The following is a 20,636-nucleotide window of genomic DNA, read 5'->3' as shown; positions in this document are numbered from 1 at the left end:
TTCTATTCAAAGTAAAAATTAGGGAACATAATTTTTAGAAAACCCAATTCACCCCCCCTCTTGGGTTGTCACCTTGGGCAACAGCTCTCCTCCAGACGAATCATGTACTGGGCGAGCTAAAAGATAGGAAAAATGAGAGCGTCAGACGGGGATTAATAGAACTTATAAGTGGCGGAAGCGACCAAAAGAACACTCACCGACATAAGACAGACGCAGCTGGCAGCCCCGACGTCAGGGATCCTTATCTGCCGGACCTGCCTACGGTCCTTCTCCAGCAGCACCGTCTCGATGAGGTTTCGGGCGCCGGCGAAAGTGAAGGCCGACCCCGACTTCGCCCCGGAGCCGGACGGTGGTTCTACAGCCTTACCCTTACCCATCGCTTGGGGAAGAGTCGTGCTGACCGTGCTCGGGGCGGGGGCCGCTCCAGGAATCGACAGGGTCCCGCTTGGCCGGGGCCTCGGCGCGCCCCTCCTTCTCGTGTCATCCGAAGCCGACCGAGTCGAAGGCCGGGTTGGGGACCGATCGCGTCCAACCCGGCCGTCTCGGGTGCGCTCGGATGACACCTCCGGAATAACGGTAGTCTCATCACCGGAGGGCTGATACAGCGCCAACTGTCGGTCCGAGCCCGCGGCGTCCCCGGTTAAATAGGCGGAAAGGCGGATGACGCCTCGGTGACGCCAGAGGACGCCTGGCTGCCGAAGGATCGCTCGCGCCCCAAAGGCGAATCGACGCCATTAAAGAAGGATGTCCGCCGAAATCCGCAGACTGCCAGTTCGGCGACAACCGCTATACGCCATAAAGGAGGCGGGGAGCTCGAAGCGCGCGCGCCTTTCCGAGGGATGGCGGCAATCTCGAAGCATCACTCCCTTCACCCGTTCCCCTCCTGGTTCTAGGCTCGGAAGTGGGGGGCTACTGTTACGGGGGAATTTAGCCACCATGCCCCACGTGACCGGCACGCGCGCCCAGGAAGACTACGGCAGTCCCTTGATCCAGCAATCCGACCCCGAGTCGGATATCTTCGGCTCCGCAGCCCGACCCCGAGTCGGCTGCCCCTTGATCCAGCAATCCGACCCCGAGTCGGATATCTTCGGCTCCACAGCCCGACCCCGAGTCGGCTGCCCCCTGATCCAGCCATCCGACCCCGAGTCGGCAATCTCCCGACAACGACAGGCTGTTCCCCTGAGGCACGCCGCGGCCCCCTGCTCCACTACTCCCTGCAACGGTCGCATCCGGCGCTGCTCCACGATCCCCTGTAACAGCCGTACAAAGTGGAGCCCCACTACGCCCTGTCATGGCCGTACCCAGCGCTGCCCCACGACGCCCTGTAACGGCCATGCCAGTGGCAACTCCATCGTGCCACACGATGACCAACCCCCCAGAAAGACCCCCCAGCCTGGTATATATGCGGCTGGGGGGGAGAAGGGGGAGGGTAAGCAAAGGTTTTCCAGAGTATTCTCTTATCCGCTACTACTATCTCTCCTTCTCCTTCAATCTCCTCTGACTTGATCGTCGGAGGGCCCCCACTACCCCAGTGGTGGTGCGAGGCTTGCCTGCAGGTTTCCCGGTGGAAGGTGGAGCGCAATCAACCCAACTCCAAGGGAACCCCGTTCACACCGCTGTGCCAATCGTTCTCGGTTTGGACCACCAGCAACAGATGGATTCAGTGGTTGCGGTCTCCGCTCCTTCTTACCCATATCCGTCTCTTCCTCGTTGTGGTGCAGCGCCTTGGACAAGTCTTCATTTCTAGGAATTTTGGGAGAAAAAAAATCACGGCCAAGTGACAACCGCACAACTCGAATGAGCCAAAAGAGATAAAATTATGAAGTCAAGAGCCAACGGCAGCACATGCACCACTAAAAGAAGCTTCTTTCTGTGGATGCTCTTATTCCACTTTAGTTATCACATTGCCCGTGTGCTATAAGTAGGAGATGGGTGGAAGGATCATCGCATCTCGGAAGAACAAGGAAGTGGGGATTACCAAAAACTAGAAAAAAAATATGATGCCATTTAAGGCGTTTTTCATCCTTTTGGCTCTCCTCTGCAGTTTAATCATCCAACCAAGTATGGCTACCAGGGATCATGCCCATGATACACAAACAAGTGAGCGTCATCTTATGTCGGCTTTCCTCAAGCCTTATTTATCTGTGTTTCTTATGTCTTTCTTTTCCTCCATTTTTCTGCCCAACCAATTTATTTTGTTTCATTTTTAGAGGCTCACTAGTTTAACACTAACATGTGAAAACAAATTCATCGCAGCAGACATGGTATGGTTTTTCTAACCGGCATATGACAAGCTATGACCCCAAAAAATGATACTTCACATACCAGAAGGGACAAAAATATAACTTTGAGCGGTGTTGGCATAGTAATAAAGACTTACACAATAACTGTTGCATAGATGAAGTTGAAATTTTCTATTGATTTATTGTGGGAGATGTACGGTTATTGATTGCAGCATGTGGCCTTGCTCAGTGTAATCAGAACCCCCTCTTAATCTTAAAAGTTTCTTTTCTTCAATTGCAATAGCCTCACTGATTTCGACATGCGGCCTTGCTTAAAGAAATCAGAACACCTTTAATATCTCCCAATTTACTTCTTTTATTAAAAATATATTGCTTTCTTTTAATTAATATCGCATAAGTTGTAGCTAGAATATGGAGTAAAACATAAGTTACAGCCAAGCCATTCTTTTTTGTTCTCTTTTTTTTTCCAGATTTCCCACTTTATTACAAGAAATTTATCTCATATTTGAAGCAAAAAAGATAGGGACATCTGTAGGCACATAATGTTCTCTGGCTACATGATATGAAGGGACAAGTTTGCTCTTTGAAAATTAATGTGATAGGTAGGGGTGGTTTAATATTGAGTTACCACAAGTGGTATTATCATGCACGTATTAGAACTTCTTACGCACAAAATAGATGTCTTCTATCTGAAAGTGGAAGAGGCCTGACATGAATTAGACTGGTTGCCCACGTGCTGCCATCAAGGCCTAGGGGTCTAAGAGAGCTAAGCTTGATCAAGCTTGGACCTGATTAAGCTTAATTTGAAACTAATTTTAAGCTGGAAACTCAAAGATCAAGTTCGATTTTTCTTATCAATACTTCAAGCTTAATTTCGAACCAACTCGAAGACGAGTGCACTTGATCAGCTCAATAATCTTAAATTGAGTTGAAATCAATTCAAGCTTGATCAAGCCTGGTTCAAGTTTGAATTTTATAGCTTGATTTTAAGCTTGACTCAAGTGTGAATTAATATTTAATTGATTAAAAGAATTATATTAATCAAAGTCCTAATTCAAAAATCCATTATCTATCTACCTGTGTACCTCTCTATACAAACGTACTCACGTACACAGTAAAAGCTTGTTTTATTGATTTAGATTTAATTTATTTATCTGCAATTTGCGCTTTCCTCAATCTAAAGCTTGATCTGAGTTTGACACAATTGGTTTGACATCCCTATCTGCAACACATCATACTGCTAGGTTAAAATAGTTGAATGTGAATTTAACTTCCTCTTGTCCTTCATAACCTAGTATAATCTACTACAACTAGTTTAGAATGGAGGTAAGAAACTTCCTTCAAATATTTTTCTTTTTAAAAAATGAATGGCAAAGGTAGGTCTTGGTGAATGCCGTTGGAATGTTATAAATTTTGAGCTTTTATCTTAAAAAGAAAATTAAATACATCTTTCCCTCTAAGATAATACAAATAATAATTTACAATTGGTTGCGCAGAAGTAGGTGGCCAGAAGCCGGTAGATGCTAAGCCTATTACTCCTGGTGCGTTAAATCCGCGTAGGCCAGTTTATGGAGTGCCCAGCGGTAGGCCTTACCAACCTGGCTGCAGAAAGATCTACGGATGCCGTGCTAATCCTCCCACCCCATAACTGCCACTAAAATTATATCTATACTAGTATCCGGGGCCATTGACCAATCCCGGGTCGAACGTATATTATGTTCACTTTGTATCAATCCATGCATGCACTAAATAAGCAGCCCAACGCAGATGTCAGATCTGGGCTTGTTCAACTTACAACGGAGAGCTATATAATATATACCTCTATATTTTGAGTGCTCTTCTACTGTTATTGTCATTGTTCTAAGACTTGGGGCTCATGTCCATATTATGAAAATCATCATCATTATTGCTGAGTAAAAGAATATGGACTCCTACCCTTGAAAATTATGTTTTATGCTTATACTTTTCTGTTCTGCACTTTTTTATTTTTATTTTTTATTATTTTTTGACAAGCCGGATAGAAGTATGGCAGATCAAAAATAATTCATCAAAAGAAATCAGATAATGCAAATAAACAAGAGTAATAGCAACTGCAATAAATGGCGATAATCTTAGGAACTAAGACCCTATACAAGCAAGTCCATATATGGCTATATTAAAATTATTTTCGTTTGCTTTATAAACTATTTCCATGTTATTAAAGCAGTAGCAATTTGAAAGACAAATCTCGCATGAAATGCAATCCTGATTGAAGACATTGCAGCTGAATCTAAGAAGTTGGGACCACAGGCCTTACGAATTAGAACACTAATTAGTTGTTTCTTCACATGGCGAGCCAACATCATAGTCTGAGGCATACGAGATCCCACAACTGGATGAAGTGAAATCTTGGTTCTTGGTATTTTTTTCTTCCTCATAGTGCTTTCACGCATTCTTCATAACCTTAAATGGTTGGTCTTTGAAGAAGCGCCGCCCCCGTTCTCCGATCCTTCACAAGAAAGTGAAACGAGTGAAATTCCAAGAAGACATCATTGTCTTTAGTGAAGTTATGAATTGAATTCAGGTTTGTGTTAATTGACGGAACACAGAGAGTATTAGAGAGTTTGAAGGAGTGAGGAGAGGAGGGAATGGATGTAGAGCCGACATGGGTTACACGCAAACCTGAACCATCACCGATGACGACCTCGTCAGTGCTATCATATTCGGAGTGGATGGAGAGATTGGCAAGATCGGAAGTGACGTTGTGGGACGTCGCCGAATAAACGAGCTATTTCTTGTTCCAAGAGGAAGATGAAGGAGATGCACAGTTGGCAGAGACGCCAGGCCGCGGCTTCACACAACAAGTTTTAGCTGAATGACCTGGAATGTCGCAAAGTTGGCAAGTGAGGGTGGCCGTATCAGGACGACGATGAGGCCTGGACTTGCCAGAGTGTGGGCGAGAGGTCTTCTTGTTGGAATACTTGTGGTGGTTGGACGCCCGGCATTGGGTGGAGTTCGCAGTGGCAACAAGAGTAGCCGTGGACGTCTCGAGACGACGGATACACTACAACAATAAAGGGTTCTGGCGACTCTATATTGCCGACGCTACAAAAAAGCGTCGGCAAATTTTTTTCTTGCAACGGTAAATGCCGACGCTTGGGAAAAGCGTGGGTAAAAAACGTTCCGCCGACGCTTTTAAGCGTCGGCGTAGGAAAAAAATACGACGACGCTTATAAGCGTCGTCGGACTTCACTTCTCCCCCCCACAAAACCCCATCGACCCCCTCCCTCCATAGCCCACAGCCCTAAATCCCTAACTCACGGCGACCGACCCTCTCCGTCCTCAGCCCTTTTCACCGATCTCAGCCAATCTCCTCCGACGAACGATCCCAAATCGTGTTCCTCCGCCGCATCTCCTTCCCCTCCTCCCCCTCTCCGTTGGCCAGGTTTGGGATCTTCTTCTCTTGCTTCGATCATAGGATTGGGATCAGGTATGTCGTCAATCTTGGTTTCATTTTTTTAGAGCTTGCAGGAATTTGTTCATGTTCTCTTGGGTATGAACCCTTGAATTTTATCTATATACGAGGGTTTTCCGGCCGATTTCAGTTTTTTTTTCAAGAAGATGATTAATCTTCCGCACTAGCGAACGATATCCTCTCTTCTTGGATCATCAGCGGTAGATGCTTATCTGAGAAAATTTTGTTTCGTTTAGTTTGGTTTGGCGATTGTTCTCTCCTTCTGGATCATTTTGGATTTCGAAAAGGAATGAGGTTTTGTGGATCTGATTCGGGCAATCTCCGCGTTTTCGGACTTTTAATGGAGCAATAGCCTTCTTTCTTTTCTTTTTTTGTTCGGTTAACGCCTTTTTTGCTTTTCTTTGTTTCTTCAGAATTTTAATGTTGTGATTTCTTCTTGATGAGGTTCTCTTGATCTTTTCTTGGTTCTCTTGGAATTTTTATGTGGTAGTACTTCTGTTTGAGACCCTTTTCTTGATCGCGCAGTTATTGCTTCTTTCCTGATGTACCCATATTTTTTTGGAATTCTACAAGGTGATTCCTTTTTTTCGGTTTTCTTGATTGTTCAGGTGGAGGATATAACGATGGCTGCTAAAAATGGCTCAACGACTATTGAGAAAGAGCAGGTATTCCGGCATTCTTGACAGACTCATAATCTTTTTTATTAGGCATTTTCAAGAAAACAAAGAAATGATTGAAAGAGCAAAAAATAAAAAATTCCCATTTGTAGTTGGATGTGCACCATCGTTTGCTCGACTTCATTTCTTGTCACCTGTATTCTGCCTCTAAAGTGTTTGCCGAGGTCTCTACAAGAGGCTGCATGCATGATAATGCATAGGCATCAATTATCCTGTCTTATCAATTTGTGGGTGGATGTGTAGATCCTGCTCAACCGTTTTTATTAGGCATTTTCAAGAAAACAAAGAAATGATTGAAAGAGCAAAAAATAAAAAATTCCCATTTGTAGTTGGATGTGCACCATCGTTTGCTCTGACCTTGTTTCTTAGTATGGATGGCATGTAGGGTGGTTATCCCTCTGGATCTGCTCATTTGGTTCGGTGGTTGATGAGATAAGTAAATTTGCAGGATTGAAGAGAACAACTGCAGGATCCGCTTCTCCCCCGGCTCTCGCCTACTCCTCCTCCGAGGAGATCCCGTCCGAGTCCCCTGTGTCATCTTGAAGGATGTAAATCTGTTTTCAAACATAATCTTGGAACTACTTTGCTTGAATTTGTCGTTTCTTTTTTTTTTCTTGAGTCACCATATTTTCTTGAATGCTTTTCTTAGTGGAATATTGGAAAGCTCTGCTACGAATTCGACAGAGCCATACTCGCTCGCCCGGGATAAACAAGTCAAAGTGAGTTATTCATATTGGATTTGCCTCGCTTTTTTTTTCAGGCAAAAAAAAGCAAGAAAGATTTGGCCTTTTCCTGGCTTTTCTTCTCATTAATGATATCTTGCAATTGTACTTGTAGGATTTTGCCTCTCTATCTGGAATCGAGGTGTTCTCCCCTGTGAGCCATACTCTCTTCAATCCTGCAGTTGTTATAGGAAAGGTAGTCCCTAGCTCTTGTACTATCAATTATTATTAGCAGACTCATCAAAAAAAAGGAGTATTACTTGAGGTAAGACTGAAGTTGTGGTATTGGTTGCATTTGTTTTAGAAGGTAATATGGCAATCGATAGGGGGTGGTATTGACAACCAACAATGAAAGTATTGGGTGGTAGTGGTCAGTATTACCTTATTGACAACTTCATTCTTCCTAGTCTCATTGCATGCCCACTCTAACATCCTCATCTCCCCATACTTCAAAAAACAGCTATGGGAATGCGAAATGTACACCATTTAACTAAATGGTGTGTGAGATTTGATTTTAATCACAGAAACAATTTTTAGATGCTCCAGCTCTTTTATATCTTTGCTTTTCCCATTGTTGGATCTGAACTATTGGTCCAGCCACTCTGTGTCAAGCTTCATGGTACTGCAGGGAAGCTCTTAAATAAATTAGAAAGGTTGGGCTAGTGCAGCAATTTGTGAATCATTAGAGTTACCTAATCCTAAATTGAGGTACCAAACTCTGTGAACAATTCTTTGTATACAGTTTAACAATTTTGATGGCTTTTCTTATGTCACCTTTCATCTCTGTAGTGAGGAAGATATACTTATGAACATCTAGATGCTCAATACTTTTGATTTTGAAAACAAAGTTTAAAAATTTTTTAAATTTTTTTTAAAAAAAAATAATATTCTAACGACGCTTTAAAGCATCGTTAAAATCACGAAATTTTTTTTTAAAAAAATAATATTATAACGACGCTTTAAAGCGTCGTTAAAATCACAAAATTTTTTTTAAAAAAATTATATTCTAACGACGCTTTAAAGCGTCGTTAAAATCACGAAATTTTGTTAAGAAAATAATATTATAACGACGCTTTAAAGCGTCGTTAAAATCACATTTAACGACGCTTTAAAGCGTCGCTACAAAGCGTCGCTAATTTCCGACGCTTTTGAAAGCGTCGGAAAATATTTTCCCCACTGTAGCATAGGCGACGCTTTACCGACGCTTAGGAAAGCGTCGGGATGGTTTTTACCGACGCTTAAAAGCGTCGCTAAAGACCAAAAAAAGCGTCGCTAATGCCCAATTTTCTTGTAGTGATATAGCTCTCATGGCCGAGCAATAGATCATGCAGTTCTTCAAAGGTGAGAGGATTCTCACGAGCACGAATGGGTGCAGCAATATCTCGATACTCTGGTCCGAGTCCATTAAGGACATGGAGAGTGATGTCGTCCGCCGAGAGAGGCGAATCAATGACGGCTAACTCATCAGCAATGATCTTCACAGCGTGCAAGAAGTCAGTGACAGATCGGGAACCACGTTGGATATGGGTGAGATCCTCCTTGAGCTGCATAACTCGGGTACAAGAACAATTGGCATAGAGCCGGGATAGTTTCGACCAAGCAGCATGAGACGTCTCCAACGTAGCAATCAGTGGGATGACAGCTTCGAAAACGGAAGCCAAGATTGCATGGAGCAGGAGCTTGTCCTGCCGAAACTAGAGAAGATACACTAGAGAAGGAGACGCAGAGGCGGAGGAGGAGAAGTTTTCCTTCGGCGGATATGGGTTTGTGCCGTCAACATAACCCAAGAGATCATAGCCGATGAGGAGGGAGACAAACTGGGCACGCCAGGAGGTGAAGTTAGATGACGTAAGCTTCAACGGAAGCTGGGTTGCTGCATTGATCGAGATCAGTTGTATAGTAATGGTGGTGGGGTTATTACCGACAGCGATCGTAGCATTGGATGAGACGCTGGAGGCCATGGAAGAGGGGAAAAGGATCGCTTTCTTCTCGTTGGAGGAAGGAGCGCTCTGATACCATAAAGAAATAGAAGTCTCAATATTTCACGATAGGAGGATAAGGTACATATAGAAGAGAGAGAGAGAGAAGAGAGTGGTTAACAGAATAACCAACTGGGATGATCATATCCTAAGAGATATACACAAATCCTTTAGTCGGTGCTGAAGTATCGGAGGAATGGGTTAAGCGAAGGATTATTCGATGTTCCTGTTAAAAGCTGCTTGATGGGGGATGTTTTCTGATTCCTGTTTACCTAAAAATACGCTAAACAGATCGTTGTTAGAACCGACAAACAATGTTTAATTTAATTATACTCTTACCTTTTCTACTCGAAGAATAGTGGTCATAAGAGGTCGATCCACAGGGAGGCGATTGGAGTTGCTTAAAAATTAAAACGTTCACTTGGATTAAAAACCGATTTTTGAATGATAATAAAAAAAAACATTACCTCAAGAAGGTTGAATGATTCTCTGGTCTACCAGAGAATATTTTCTATTTGAAATTAATGAAAAGACAGGTACTTAGATTCAAAAAGCATTTATATATTTAACTAATTAAAGAAGAGCTTTGGCATAGAAGATTGATGGAAGCTAAGAAGATTGAAGCCTGAAACATAAATTGCATAAAAGAAAAATTAAATATATTGCATAAAAAAAATTTAAAAGATTGCATAAAAAAAGAAATTAACTTGAACCTAGAACAAGGATTGCATGAAAGAAAAATTTAATAGATTTCATAAAAAGAAATGATTACAAGAAGTAAAAAAAATTGAAGATGAAGCCAATGCTTCTTTTCTTCTGCAAATAAAAAGGGAACAAGAAATAAAGGAAAATCAAATAGAAAACTCCCCTTTCTTCTCTCCCCTATTTTTTTATTCTTCTTTTCAAACAAAATAGAGCCATGCTCTGTTTCTTTTTCTTCCTCCTTCTCGGGTCACCCCCTCTCCCTTTTTGAACCAGCCGACCCCCCCCCCCCCCTCCTCCTTCTTCTCCTCTCCTTAAATAGGTCGCCCACCTCTTTGGCCCGCCAATGGATCCCTTGATGGAGGAGTAACAGAAGCTTGATCGCAGGGAGAAATGAGCTAGCCACGAGATGCTGGGATCACGGAGAGGTGGGATTCCAGGAGGTGGATCCGATGAGGGGGCGCTGCGGGATCGCTGGGAGGAGGCGATCGTCCGGGTCGCGTGATCGATGGGAGGGAGTTGATCACGGATGTGGTGCTTGGGGGATCCGATTGCTGATTTGGGAAGGAAGCTGGGATGCAGAATGGCACGGGATGAGATGCTGGAACTCGGAAGAGGAGGACGCGGCATCTTGGATCAGCCTTGCAATCGGACGGAAGAAACTGGGGCTCGTGGAATCGCTGGGAGAAGAAATGGATGCTAGGATCATGGCTTGAAATCGGACGTGGGAGGCTGAAACGGAAGGGAGGAGATGCGGAAGAGGCGGACGGGCGTGGGATCCTTTCTTCTCCCCTGTTTCCGCACGGGATGAAGCTGGAGATCTTTGAAACGGGTGGCCGGAAGCTTTGGACGCTGGGATCTGTGGCTGGAATCACGCTTCATGGATTTCCTCTTTGGACCATGGGAGGATGGGAGCGCCGGCTGTGAATCTTGGCTGCTGGGAGGCAGGCGTGGATCGGGGAGGAAAGATGCAGACATGGATGCTTCATGGGGACCGTTGCTCCTCCTTCGTTTTCGCACAGGCTGAGACGGGAAGAAGGCTAATCTGGAAGAGGGCTGTGCGATGCAGGGAGATTGCAGAGTCTTAGGATGCGGGGCTGATTTGGAAGGTGATCCGATGGACGGCGCGGATGCTGGGACATCGCAACGTGTTGAAGACGTGATTCTGATGATAAACCGTGGGATGGGTAGTATAATGTGAAAAATCACTCGGGGGCAAATGTGCTCGACTAGGTCATGGTAGGATTGGGCCTGCGCAATCTGTACCAAATGCGCATTTAAACTTTAATTTGTAATAATCTGTACCAAACGAAAATATAATATTAAACCGGTGAATTTATCATTATCAGTTAGCAATAACACTAATTTAGGTGATATGTAGATCGCACTTTTGTGCTCTCATCACACCCCCCAACTAGCTTATTGCTAGTCTCTAGCAATTAACGAGCAAACAATAAAATAAGGGTACAAAAAATGTAGTCTAACCTATGACTTTTTTTTTAATTGAAGCTAAATACACAAAACTAAGATATGTACCCATTTTCGTAAGGAATCACGATTGCACTTAGCATGTGCAACAAGCCTTTAAATTCCTAGGTTACCCTAGTGGACGAGTGTTGTCTCGTGAGGGTTTGCAGTGAAGTTACCCACAAACTTCATCAGTTAGGAATTTTCAATGTTTAACTTGAATTTTGAACAAGTATTATTGTTTGAACCTAGAATTGCAAGGACAATAGAGACTTATTGCTATCATCTTTAAACAGATTCTAACTCAAGTTTCATTATACCCCATCTATTTGCTAACAAGTCAAGAATGTAGTGAGGTGCAAGATAGTATCATATAAATGAGTGGCTTTCACTTACTTCCAACATGATCACTCCAATTTTCAAGACTTTCTATAGTTAAATGGTAATAAACATCCCAAATTTATTTATTATTATTATTTTTTTATTTTATTTTTTTAATCAGATTGAATGCTAAGAAGAATGACTTGTACAATATCTAGCCTTAATAAGCTTTCTAGCTAACCCATATAGCGAGTGTTAGGCCAATGACTCCCCATCCAGATGGCTCAGGGCACTAGGTGTAAAGACACCCTAACAGGCTTAATAACTCAAGTCAACCAGGCTCCAAGGCCGAATTAGTCACTCAGAGTTTAATCTAAGTCATTTTCACCTTTTCATGCGAACACTCGCTGCTTGCCAGGCAAGAGGCCCGGTTACTCAGTGAGAAGACTTAAAATAAACTCCTTTCTTTTTTCTTTTTTTTTTTAGTGTGTTCATCACATATCTAACTTTAAATTATCCAGAAGATTAAAAGTATTCATATTAGTTGCAAGTTTACATACCCCACTATTCATGTGCTTACGTGTAGGTGCTAAATCATCTTCTATCATGTTAGCAGAAGATAGGTGGAACGAAAACTCAAGCTAGAACTGCTATCATATTTCTTAACTCAAAGCTATTGTCAAAGCAATTCCTAGTTTATACAGCCAAAAAGATTAGATTTTGAGTTAAAAATTTGAAATCCCCTTTTTTTTATCTTTTTAGGCAGAAAAATCAAAAATATTTTCACCCCCATACCTAAATCTAACATTGTCCTCAATGTTAAAGAAAATTTAAAGTAGTAATAGGACAGAGGAGAAGTTACCTGATATGGATAGGTAAATTGACAATTGAGGCAAAAACCTACAAACCTGTATGTTAGTAATTTATTGAAATATATTTTTTTTATAATATTTACATATTGGGTTGCCTCCCAAGAGCGCTAAGTTTTATGTCTTCAGCCAGACAAAATGTAGATTCATTTTTTTTCAACCATTATCTAAGAATGATTTTGGAAGAGTCCGAGGAAGAACAGTCGGCTGATGACGATCTATGCTCATAAGGGGAACAGAATTAGGGAGCGCATGCTTGACCCCTTCCTTGGAATGGGCAAGGTAAGCCTCTAAAGGGTCCGTACTATAAGTTTGTAAGAAAGTCTTCTGAACCAGACTTTCAATCATGTCAACTTCATTGATTTCTTCATCGTCTGGTGGTTGTTTACTTATGTTGAAGACATTAAGCTCGACTTTCATTTTGCCAAAAGATAACTTCAGCATGCTATTTCGACAATTTATCACAGCATTTGCTATGGCTAAGAAAGGTCTACCTAAAATTATAGGTGTGTGATTATCTGGATGTATTACAGGTTTGGTTTCAAGGATAACGAAGTCTACAGAATAGTAAAACTCGTTTACCTTCACTATTACATCCTCTACAATCCCCTTGGGGTACTTCACCGTCTTATCTGCTAAGAAAAGGATAATATTTTTGGGCTTTAATTTCTCCAAACCTAACTTTTGGTACACATAGTAGGGAAGTAGGTTCACACTGGCTCCTAAATCTAATAGGGCTCTCTGAATGATCGTCTCTCCTATTTTTATTTCAATGGTGGGGCAACTAGGGTCTTTGAATTTCGGGGCAATCTGTTGTTGAATGAGAGATGAGGCTTGTGCAGCCATAACAGCTTGCCTAGGAATGCTGGTTTTTCTTTTGACCGTGGTGAGGTCTTTCAAGAATTTTGTATAGGAGGAAATTTGTCGTATGGCATCGAGAAAAAGTATATTTATTTGAACAGTTTTAAAGACTTCCATTATTTCATCAAAGTTAGATTGTTTCTTGGAGTCCTAAAGTCTACTGGGAAAGGGAACCTTAGGTTTGTATGTTTCTATGGGTTCTTCCTTTTTGTCCTGTTCTTGACCCCTCTTTTGAATAGAGTTCTTATTGGATTCATTCTTATTTTCTTTTACGTGTTCAGGAAGTTGGACTTTATTGTCCACTTGCTTGCCAGACCTTAAAGTGGTAATTGCCTGGACTTCATAGGTCGGATTTTTATTAGAATCGATTTGATACTGACCTCTCTGACCTTGATTTTGTTGTCTACTAGGGTTAGGCACTGGTTGACTAGGTAGTTCACCTTTCTTCCTATCCCTTAGAGAGTTTGCTATTTGGCTTAGACTAACCTCAAGTTTTGCAATTGCTTGCGTATGGAATTGGTTAGTCTGGGCTTAGGCTGTATTAGTCTGTTGTTGTTGCTTGATAAAATCTTGTTGTTGTTTCATCATATTAGCCATCATGGTTTCTAATGGTGAAGGTTGCTGTCGGATAGGGACATTATAAGGAGGTACAGATGGAACCAAAGGTTGGTTCTGTGATGGACCTATTTTGGAAAAGTTGTTCTGAAAACCTGATAGACCACCTTGATGCTGAATAGGTTCATTTTGCTTGTATGAGAAATTTGGATGGAACCTATTGTTGGGAACCCGCCCATGCTGCAGAAAATTTAAAAAATTCAGATGGCAGCGGAAGTGGCATGCGTGGGATCAACGTTCATCTCATGAACGTTATTCAAAATCGTTCGTAGATAAATTAGGATTAAAAACTTTTAAAACAATTAGGAAGATCAGATCTTCACCTTGTGCGAATAGATGATCACCGCAAACTGAAGTTCGTAGTTTAGGATGAAGGTTTGCTTGAAGCCGCACACGCGTCCGGCCTCTACGAATATCCACATGAAGTAGAGAACCGATCAAAGCTTCCTAGTCTCCCCGAGGTGCTAGCTCCCTTGCAAAGACTACTTTAGATGGCTGATTTCCTTCCTTTGAATCAACCCTTGATTGTGCTTGGGAGGAGGAAGAAGAAGGAGGAATCTTGAAGAAGAATCAAAGGCAAGACCCAGCCTTTTTCTTTTCCCTGCGTTGGAAGAAGGAAGGGAGGAGGAGGAGGCTGCCAAGACCTTCTTTTCTTCTCCTTGCTTGCGGCTGAACCAAGGAAAGGGAAGAGGGAGGCGTACGGCTGAAAGGGGGAGGGCTTCAATGCCCTAGAGTGCTGCCCATGGTCCCCTTAAAAAGCATGAGGAGCTCCTACAAATTAGGAGCTCCTTGATTACTTTCCAAGAGGGGTGCCGGCCCCTCTTGTTTGCCGTACCAAGGGAGAATAAGGGGAGGGGCGTACACCCCTCCCTCTTGGCTAGCCCTAGTCCTCCTCTAAGGAGGATTAGGATATGCCCCTCCCTCTTGGTTAGCCCTAGTCCTCCTCTAAGGAGGATTTGGAGGCCTTCATGTGGCTAAGTCCTAATCTAATTAGGCTTAGTCCAAGGGTGAACCAATTTTGGGTTTAATCCATGCAAGTCCTAATCCAATTAGAACTCAAATGAATTATGACTCAATTGAACTCTTCAATCCTAATCCAATTAGGAGTCATTGTAATTCATTAGATTAATAATTAATTAGGACTTAAGAAATCCTAATCCAATTAGGACTTATTTAATTTTAGTCCTAATCTAATTAGGACTCTAATTTGAATCCGAAGTCCTAATCTAATTAGGACTTCTAGGAATCCTACACTAAGTAGGAATCCAAGTTGAATTCAAAAATCCTAATTCAATTCCCAGTCCCAATCCAATTAGGACTCCAAGAATCCTACACCAAGTAGGATTCATGTTTAAGTTCAATTAATCAATTTTCATTGTTCCTTCTTCAACTGATTATCAATCGAATTAATTACTCGTGATTCATAATCATATTTCAACCATCGGATCGGTCAATACCTCTAGTGTGTGTAACCCCATAGGTTCTATTCTGTCTGGTAGTGAGATATATTGCGATCTCTATCACAATATCATTGAAAACTTCTTTCAATGGGTTGGAACAGTTCCAACTCAACTCATCGAGATTTATCGATCATCAAGATATTCCCTGTGAGTCTTACCATCCACCAGTGACACCTAGCAGCATGTAGTGGCTACCCAACAGAATGGAATGATGAATCTCTAGGTGCAGTTATCGTATGATACAGTCCTTCTATCATGGATCCCTACAGGACGGAGGTCATGGACAACTCGTCAAACCCCATCATCTGTCATATGTCAAGATTTATTTGACTTAAGTTTGAGAGTGGAAAACTCTTTCTCCACTGTGTATACTGCCCCGGCCGAGGTCTTACGAACTCAGTCTTATAAATCACATAGGATCTCTCCTTATCTATCAAGATCGATAGATTCCATATAGGTGCATACCCTACTCCTACAGTGAACCTACTGCAGCCAATCTACACTGCATGGACCCGTATGTCTAGAGACAATGTATACGTGTAGTCAAACTACAATAACCTCACTGTGAGTAGCCGAAGCACCGCAGGTCAAAGGACCAGTCACACTACTGCAACATCAAGCAAGTCACTGACGAGTGGATAGACATCCAAGTGACTTCTTGTCTTGGTCATGCTCAGTACCCTTGTTCTTTAACAAGCACCTGCACTATTACTTCAGTGTCCCTACACTATGGACTTGAGTCTCGTCCATCCTCAAGGAAAGTAATGTGTGCACTGATCTCATCGGATCGATCACCGTCCTCGTGATGATCCATCGATTAGGAGCATTTAGAAATTAATCACCAATGATGCATGGCTCAAATTCTCAACTCTTGAGAATATGCATCATCATCTTATTAATTCTTTGGACGATTCATAGACACATTAACAATATGAATGAAAAAGATGCCTTTTATTTATTCAATAATAAAGTCAAGTACAAAATTATGTCCCAGAATTAATAATGTGTCAGCCAGATTGGCTTGTAGGGCATACATCTAACAATCTCCCACTTGCACTAAAGCCAATCAGTCATATATCTAAGTCCCATCTTCTCAGGGTGGGCTTCAGTCTTTTACTAACTCAGCTGCTTAGTGAACGGGTCCGCTACATTGTCGGCGGAGTCTACTCTCTGCACCTCGACATATTTCTTCTCAACATAGTCGCGTATGAGGTGAAAGCGCCGCTCTATATGCTTGGACTTCTGATGAGACCTTGGCTCCTTAGCAAAAGCTATGGCGCCATTATTATCGCAGTAGAGTGTTATGGCATCTGATGACATTACATCCAATTCCGCAATGAATTTCTTGAACCAGAAGCCTTCCTTAGCAGCTTCAGAGGCGGCGATGTATTCAGCTTCCATAGTAGAATCAGCAATGATTGGTTGTTTAGAACTTTTCCAATTTACCGTACCACCATTGCACAAGAACATATATTCAGATGTAGACTTTCTATTATCAATATCAGTCATGAAGTCTGAATCTGTGTACCCTTCTACCTTTAACTCTGATGCTCCTCCAAAGACCAAGAATAAATCTTTAGTTCTTCTTAAGTACTTAAGAATATTCTTCACAGCTGTCCAGTGCTCTTCACCTGGATTCGACTGATATCTGCTAGTGACACTTACAGCAAGGGCTATATCAGGTCGTGTACACCGCATGGCATACATGAGGCTCCCTATTGCCGAAGCATAAGGGATCTTGCTCATGCACTGAATCTCTTCAGATGTGTTGGGGCACATCTTCTTAGAGAGATGAATTCCATGCCTAAGGGGTAAGAGATCCCTTTTGGAGTTTTCCATGTTGAACCTTTTCATCACTTTCTCTATGTACATCTTCTGTGATAGGCCAAGCATCCTTTTGGATCTATCTCTATAGAAATTTATCCCCAAAATATAGGATGCTTCCCCAAGATCTTTCATGGAGAACTCTTTTGACAACCAGACCTTAACTGAGGTTAGCATGGGAATATCATTTTCTATTAGGAGGATGTCGTCCACGTACAGTACGAGAAATACGACAGCACTCCCACTAACCTTCTTGTAAACATATGATTCCTCTTCGTTCTTGATGAAATCAAATATTTTGATTGCATCATTGAAATGAGTGTTCCAACTCCGAGATGCTTGCTTTAGTCCATAAATGGATCTTTGCAGCTTGCAGACCTTGTGATCTCCATCACTGGAAGTGAAACCCATAGGCTGCTCCATATAGATATCTTCATCAAGATATCCATTTAGGAAAGCAGTTTTCACATCCATCTGCCAAATTTCATAATCATAAAATGCTACAATGGCAAATAATGTTCGGATGAATTTCAGCATGGCTACAGGTGAAAAGATCTCCTGATAGTCAATGCCTTCGCGCTGACTATACCCTTTCGCTACTAGCCTTGCCTTATAGGTCTCTACCTTTCCATCCGAACCTATCTTTCTTTTGTAGATCCATTTGCATCCAATAGGTACAATACCTTCTGGTGGATCCACTAAGGTCTAGACTTGGTTAGAATGCATGGAGTCTAACTCTGACTTCATAGCTTCCAACCATTTTTCGGAATCGATATCTGATATCGCCTCGTCGTAGGTTTTGGAATCCTGTATGTGTTCCCTATCTCCCATGAGGAACATTTCCTTAGTATCCTCTATCGGGAGGATGGGAGACCCTACTAGATCTGCGAGGTGGAGAAGGGACAACGTGTACTGACTTTGTATGAATGGGTTCTATAGGATCCATGACTCGTTGCTTTTCAAAGACTTTCTCTTCAAGCTCAATTTTCCTTCCACTGCCTCTATCAAGGATAAACTATTTTTTCAAGAAGATGGCATGTCGGCTCACAAACACATTGTGATCCTCTGAGACATCAAAATTATATCATAATGACTCTTTAGGATATCCTATAAAACGAGCACTTATGGTCCTAGCCTCTTGCTTGTCCGCCTGTAGTCGCTTGACATGGGCCGGACATCCCCAAATCTTGAGATAACCAAGACTTGGTTTCTTACCATGCCATATCTCATACGGTGTGGTAGGAACGGATTTAGAGGAAACTCTATTCAGTAGATAAATTGCGGTACGTAAGGCATTTCCCCAAAGAAACATAGGTAAATCAGTGAAGCTCATCATGGACCGGACCATATCTATCCAATAGAGTCTGATTTCTCCTCTCTGACATCCCGTTGAGTTGAGATGTACCCGGAGGAGTCCATTGTGAGACTATGCCATTCTCCTTGAGATAGTTCCGGAATTTTCCACTAAGGTATTCTCCTCCTCGATCTGATTGAAGAGCCTTAAGGGGTTTTTCAGTTTGTTTTTCTACTTCATTTCTGAACTCTTTGAACTTTTCAAAAGATTCAGATTTATGTCTCATAAGATACACATACCCATACCGTGAATAATCATCGGTAAAGGTAATGAAGTACGAATAACGACCCCTGGCTAGCACATCGAATGGGCCACACACATCTGTATGTACCAGGGTAAGTATTTCAGTGGTCCTCTCCCCATGTCCTACAAAGGGCAATCTAGCCATTTTTTCTTGAAGATAGGACTCGCAAACTGGATATGACTCGAAAGTCAATGAGCCGAGAAGCCCATCTTTATCCATTTTGTTCATTCTGTCCTCTCCAATATGGCCAAGCCTGAGGTGCCACAAATACTTTTGGTTTATCTCATCCCTAGATCTCTTGGATCCTTTGGCACTCACTTCTTGCTCAGACACATTTACAGATACATCCATATGCAAATGATAGAGACTATCAATCATAAAACCACATGCGACTATTTTATTTCTGAAATAAATAGAACAGCAGTCTTTGTCAAATGTAAAAACATGACCTTCCTGTGCTAGACATGAAACCGAAATTAAATTTCTGCTAGCAGCAGGTACATAATAACAGTCTCTAAGTAATAAACTAAAATCAGACGGTAGTCGCAGAGGATAGGTGCCCACAGCCACAGCAGCAACTTTTGCCCCGTTGCCAATCCGAAGGGTTACCGCACCTTCCGCCAGCCTTTTACTTTCCTTTAGACCCTGCATAGTAGTGCATAAGTGAGCACTAGAACCAGAATCTATAACCCAACTAGAAGTAGAGGAAACCGTAAGGTTAGTTTCAATCACGAGCAAGTCTAACATACCTTTTGAAGGTGTGTCTGCCTTTTTGTTCTTCAGGCTCTTGAGGTATAAAGGACAGTTCCTCTTCCAGTGGCCATCGGCATTGCAGTGGAAATATTTTTCTTTGTCATTAGTCTTTTTCTTTTGAACTTCCTTCTTTGGCTTCTTGTCTTTCTTCTGCTTCTTCGCAGGCTTCTTTTTCTTCCAAGTAGACTTTTTCTTGGAGCCAGAAGTCAACTCAGCAGCAAGGACATTGCCCCTTGAACCTTTCAAAGCTCTCTCAGCAGTTACCAACATGTTTAATAGTTCAGTCTTAGTGCATTCAATCTTATTCATGTGGTAGTTTACTATAAACTGTCCAAATGAATCAGGAAGGGATTGTAGGATCAGATCTACTTGCAATTCCTTGTGCATGTTCATACCGAGCTTCTCAAGCTCCTCTAGGTCCTTGATCATAGTCAGACCGTGATCATGGACAGAATGCCCCTCGCACATCTTTGTCTTGAAGAGCCTCTTGGACACTTCAAAACGAACTGTGCGACTCTGCTCACCATACAACTTTTGCAGGTGTGCCAGTATTGTTGGGAATTGTATCCTAAATGTCAATCGTCAGCATGTTGATGATTAAATGAATTGACAAATCAATAAAGTATTTTTTGGCATTATTCATCATTTTACATCTTCAAATGAATTCTTATATGATGAAGTCCTTAGGACTTATTAATGATAAAGGAGAATTTATCTTCGAGTCCTTAAACTAGTTCGCGACCAAATGATATGTTGTTACAAGGACGACAGCATTATCGAGATTAGGTCGTTGTGTGACATATACGTGTTAGATGTATGCCCTAGAAGCCAATCTGGCTGACACATTATTAATTCTAGGGACATAATTTTGTACTTGACTATTTATTATTGAATAAATAAAAGGCATCTTTTCATTCATATTGTTTATGTGTCTATGAATCATCCAAGAAATTAATAAGATGATGATACATATTCTCAAGAGTTGAGAATTTGAGCCATGTATCATTGGTGATTAATTTCTAAATGCTCCTGATCAATGGATCATCACGAGGACGGTGATCGATCCGATCAGTGCACAGATCACTTTCCTT

The 20,636-nt window shown here is 42.0% G+C and overlaps 1 protein-coding gene across 3 annotated transcripts in view; it reads left to right on the top strand.

The window, feature by feature from the left end:
- The first annotated feature begins 1,788 nt into the window (after positions 1-1,788).
- LOC149768006 (uncharacterized) overlaps positions 1,789-20,636 on the top strand; it is a 56,505-nt gene continuing 37,657 nt past the window's right edge. Inside the window, exons 1-5 of one of the 3 annotated variants that reach the window (XR_016399806.1) lie at positions 1,789-2,100; positions 6,306-6,362; positions 6,744-6,922; positions 7,024-7,093; positions 7,212-7,493. Coding sequence is in view for 2 of the 3 variants with exons in the window: in XM_089929520.1 (XP_089785646.1) it covers positions 6,334-6,362; positions 6,823-7,093; positions 7,212-7,292; positions 7,401-7,448 (429 nt within the window). In the remaining variant the exon portion in view is untranslated. Of the gene's footprint in view, positions 2,101-3,739; positions 5,713-6,305; positions 6,363-6,743; positions 7,094-7,211; positions 7,494-20,636 lie in introns of those variants that run through there. The other 2 variants (XM_089929520.1, XM_089929521.1) reach the window with 2 other exon arrangements.

This window comes from Phoenix dactylifera, chromosome 3 (assembly GCF_051530095.1).
Source record: "Phoenix dactylifera cultivar Ajwa chromosome 3, Ajwa_hap1_PhDact_Kaust_v1.1, whole genome shotgun sequence".
In the NCBI taxonomy this organism is placed as follows: domain Eukaryota; kingdom Viridiplantae; phylum Streptophyta; class Magnoliopsida; order Arecales; family Arecaceae; genus Phoenix; species Phoenix dactylifera.
Note: the sequence above shows the minus strand (reverse complement) of the source record. Positions and strands in the feature narration are given on the sequence as shown.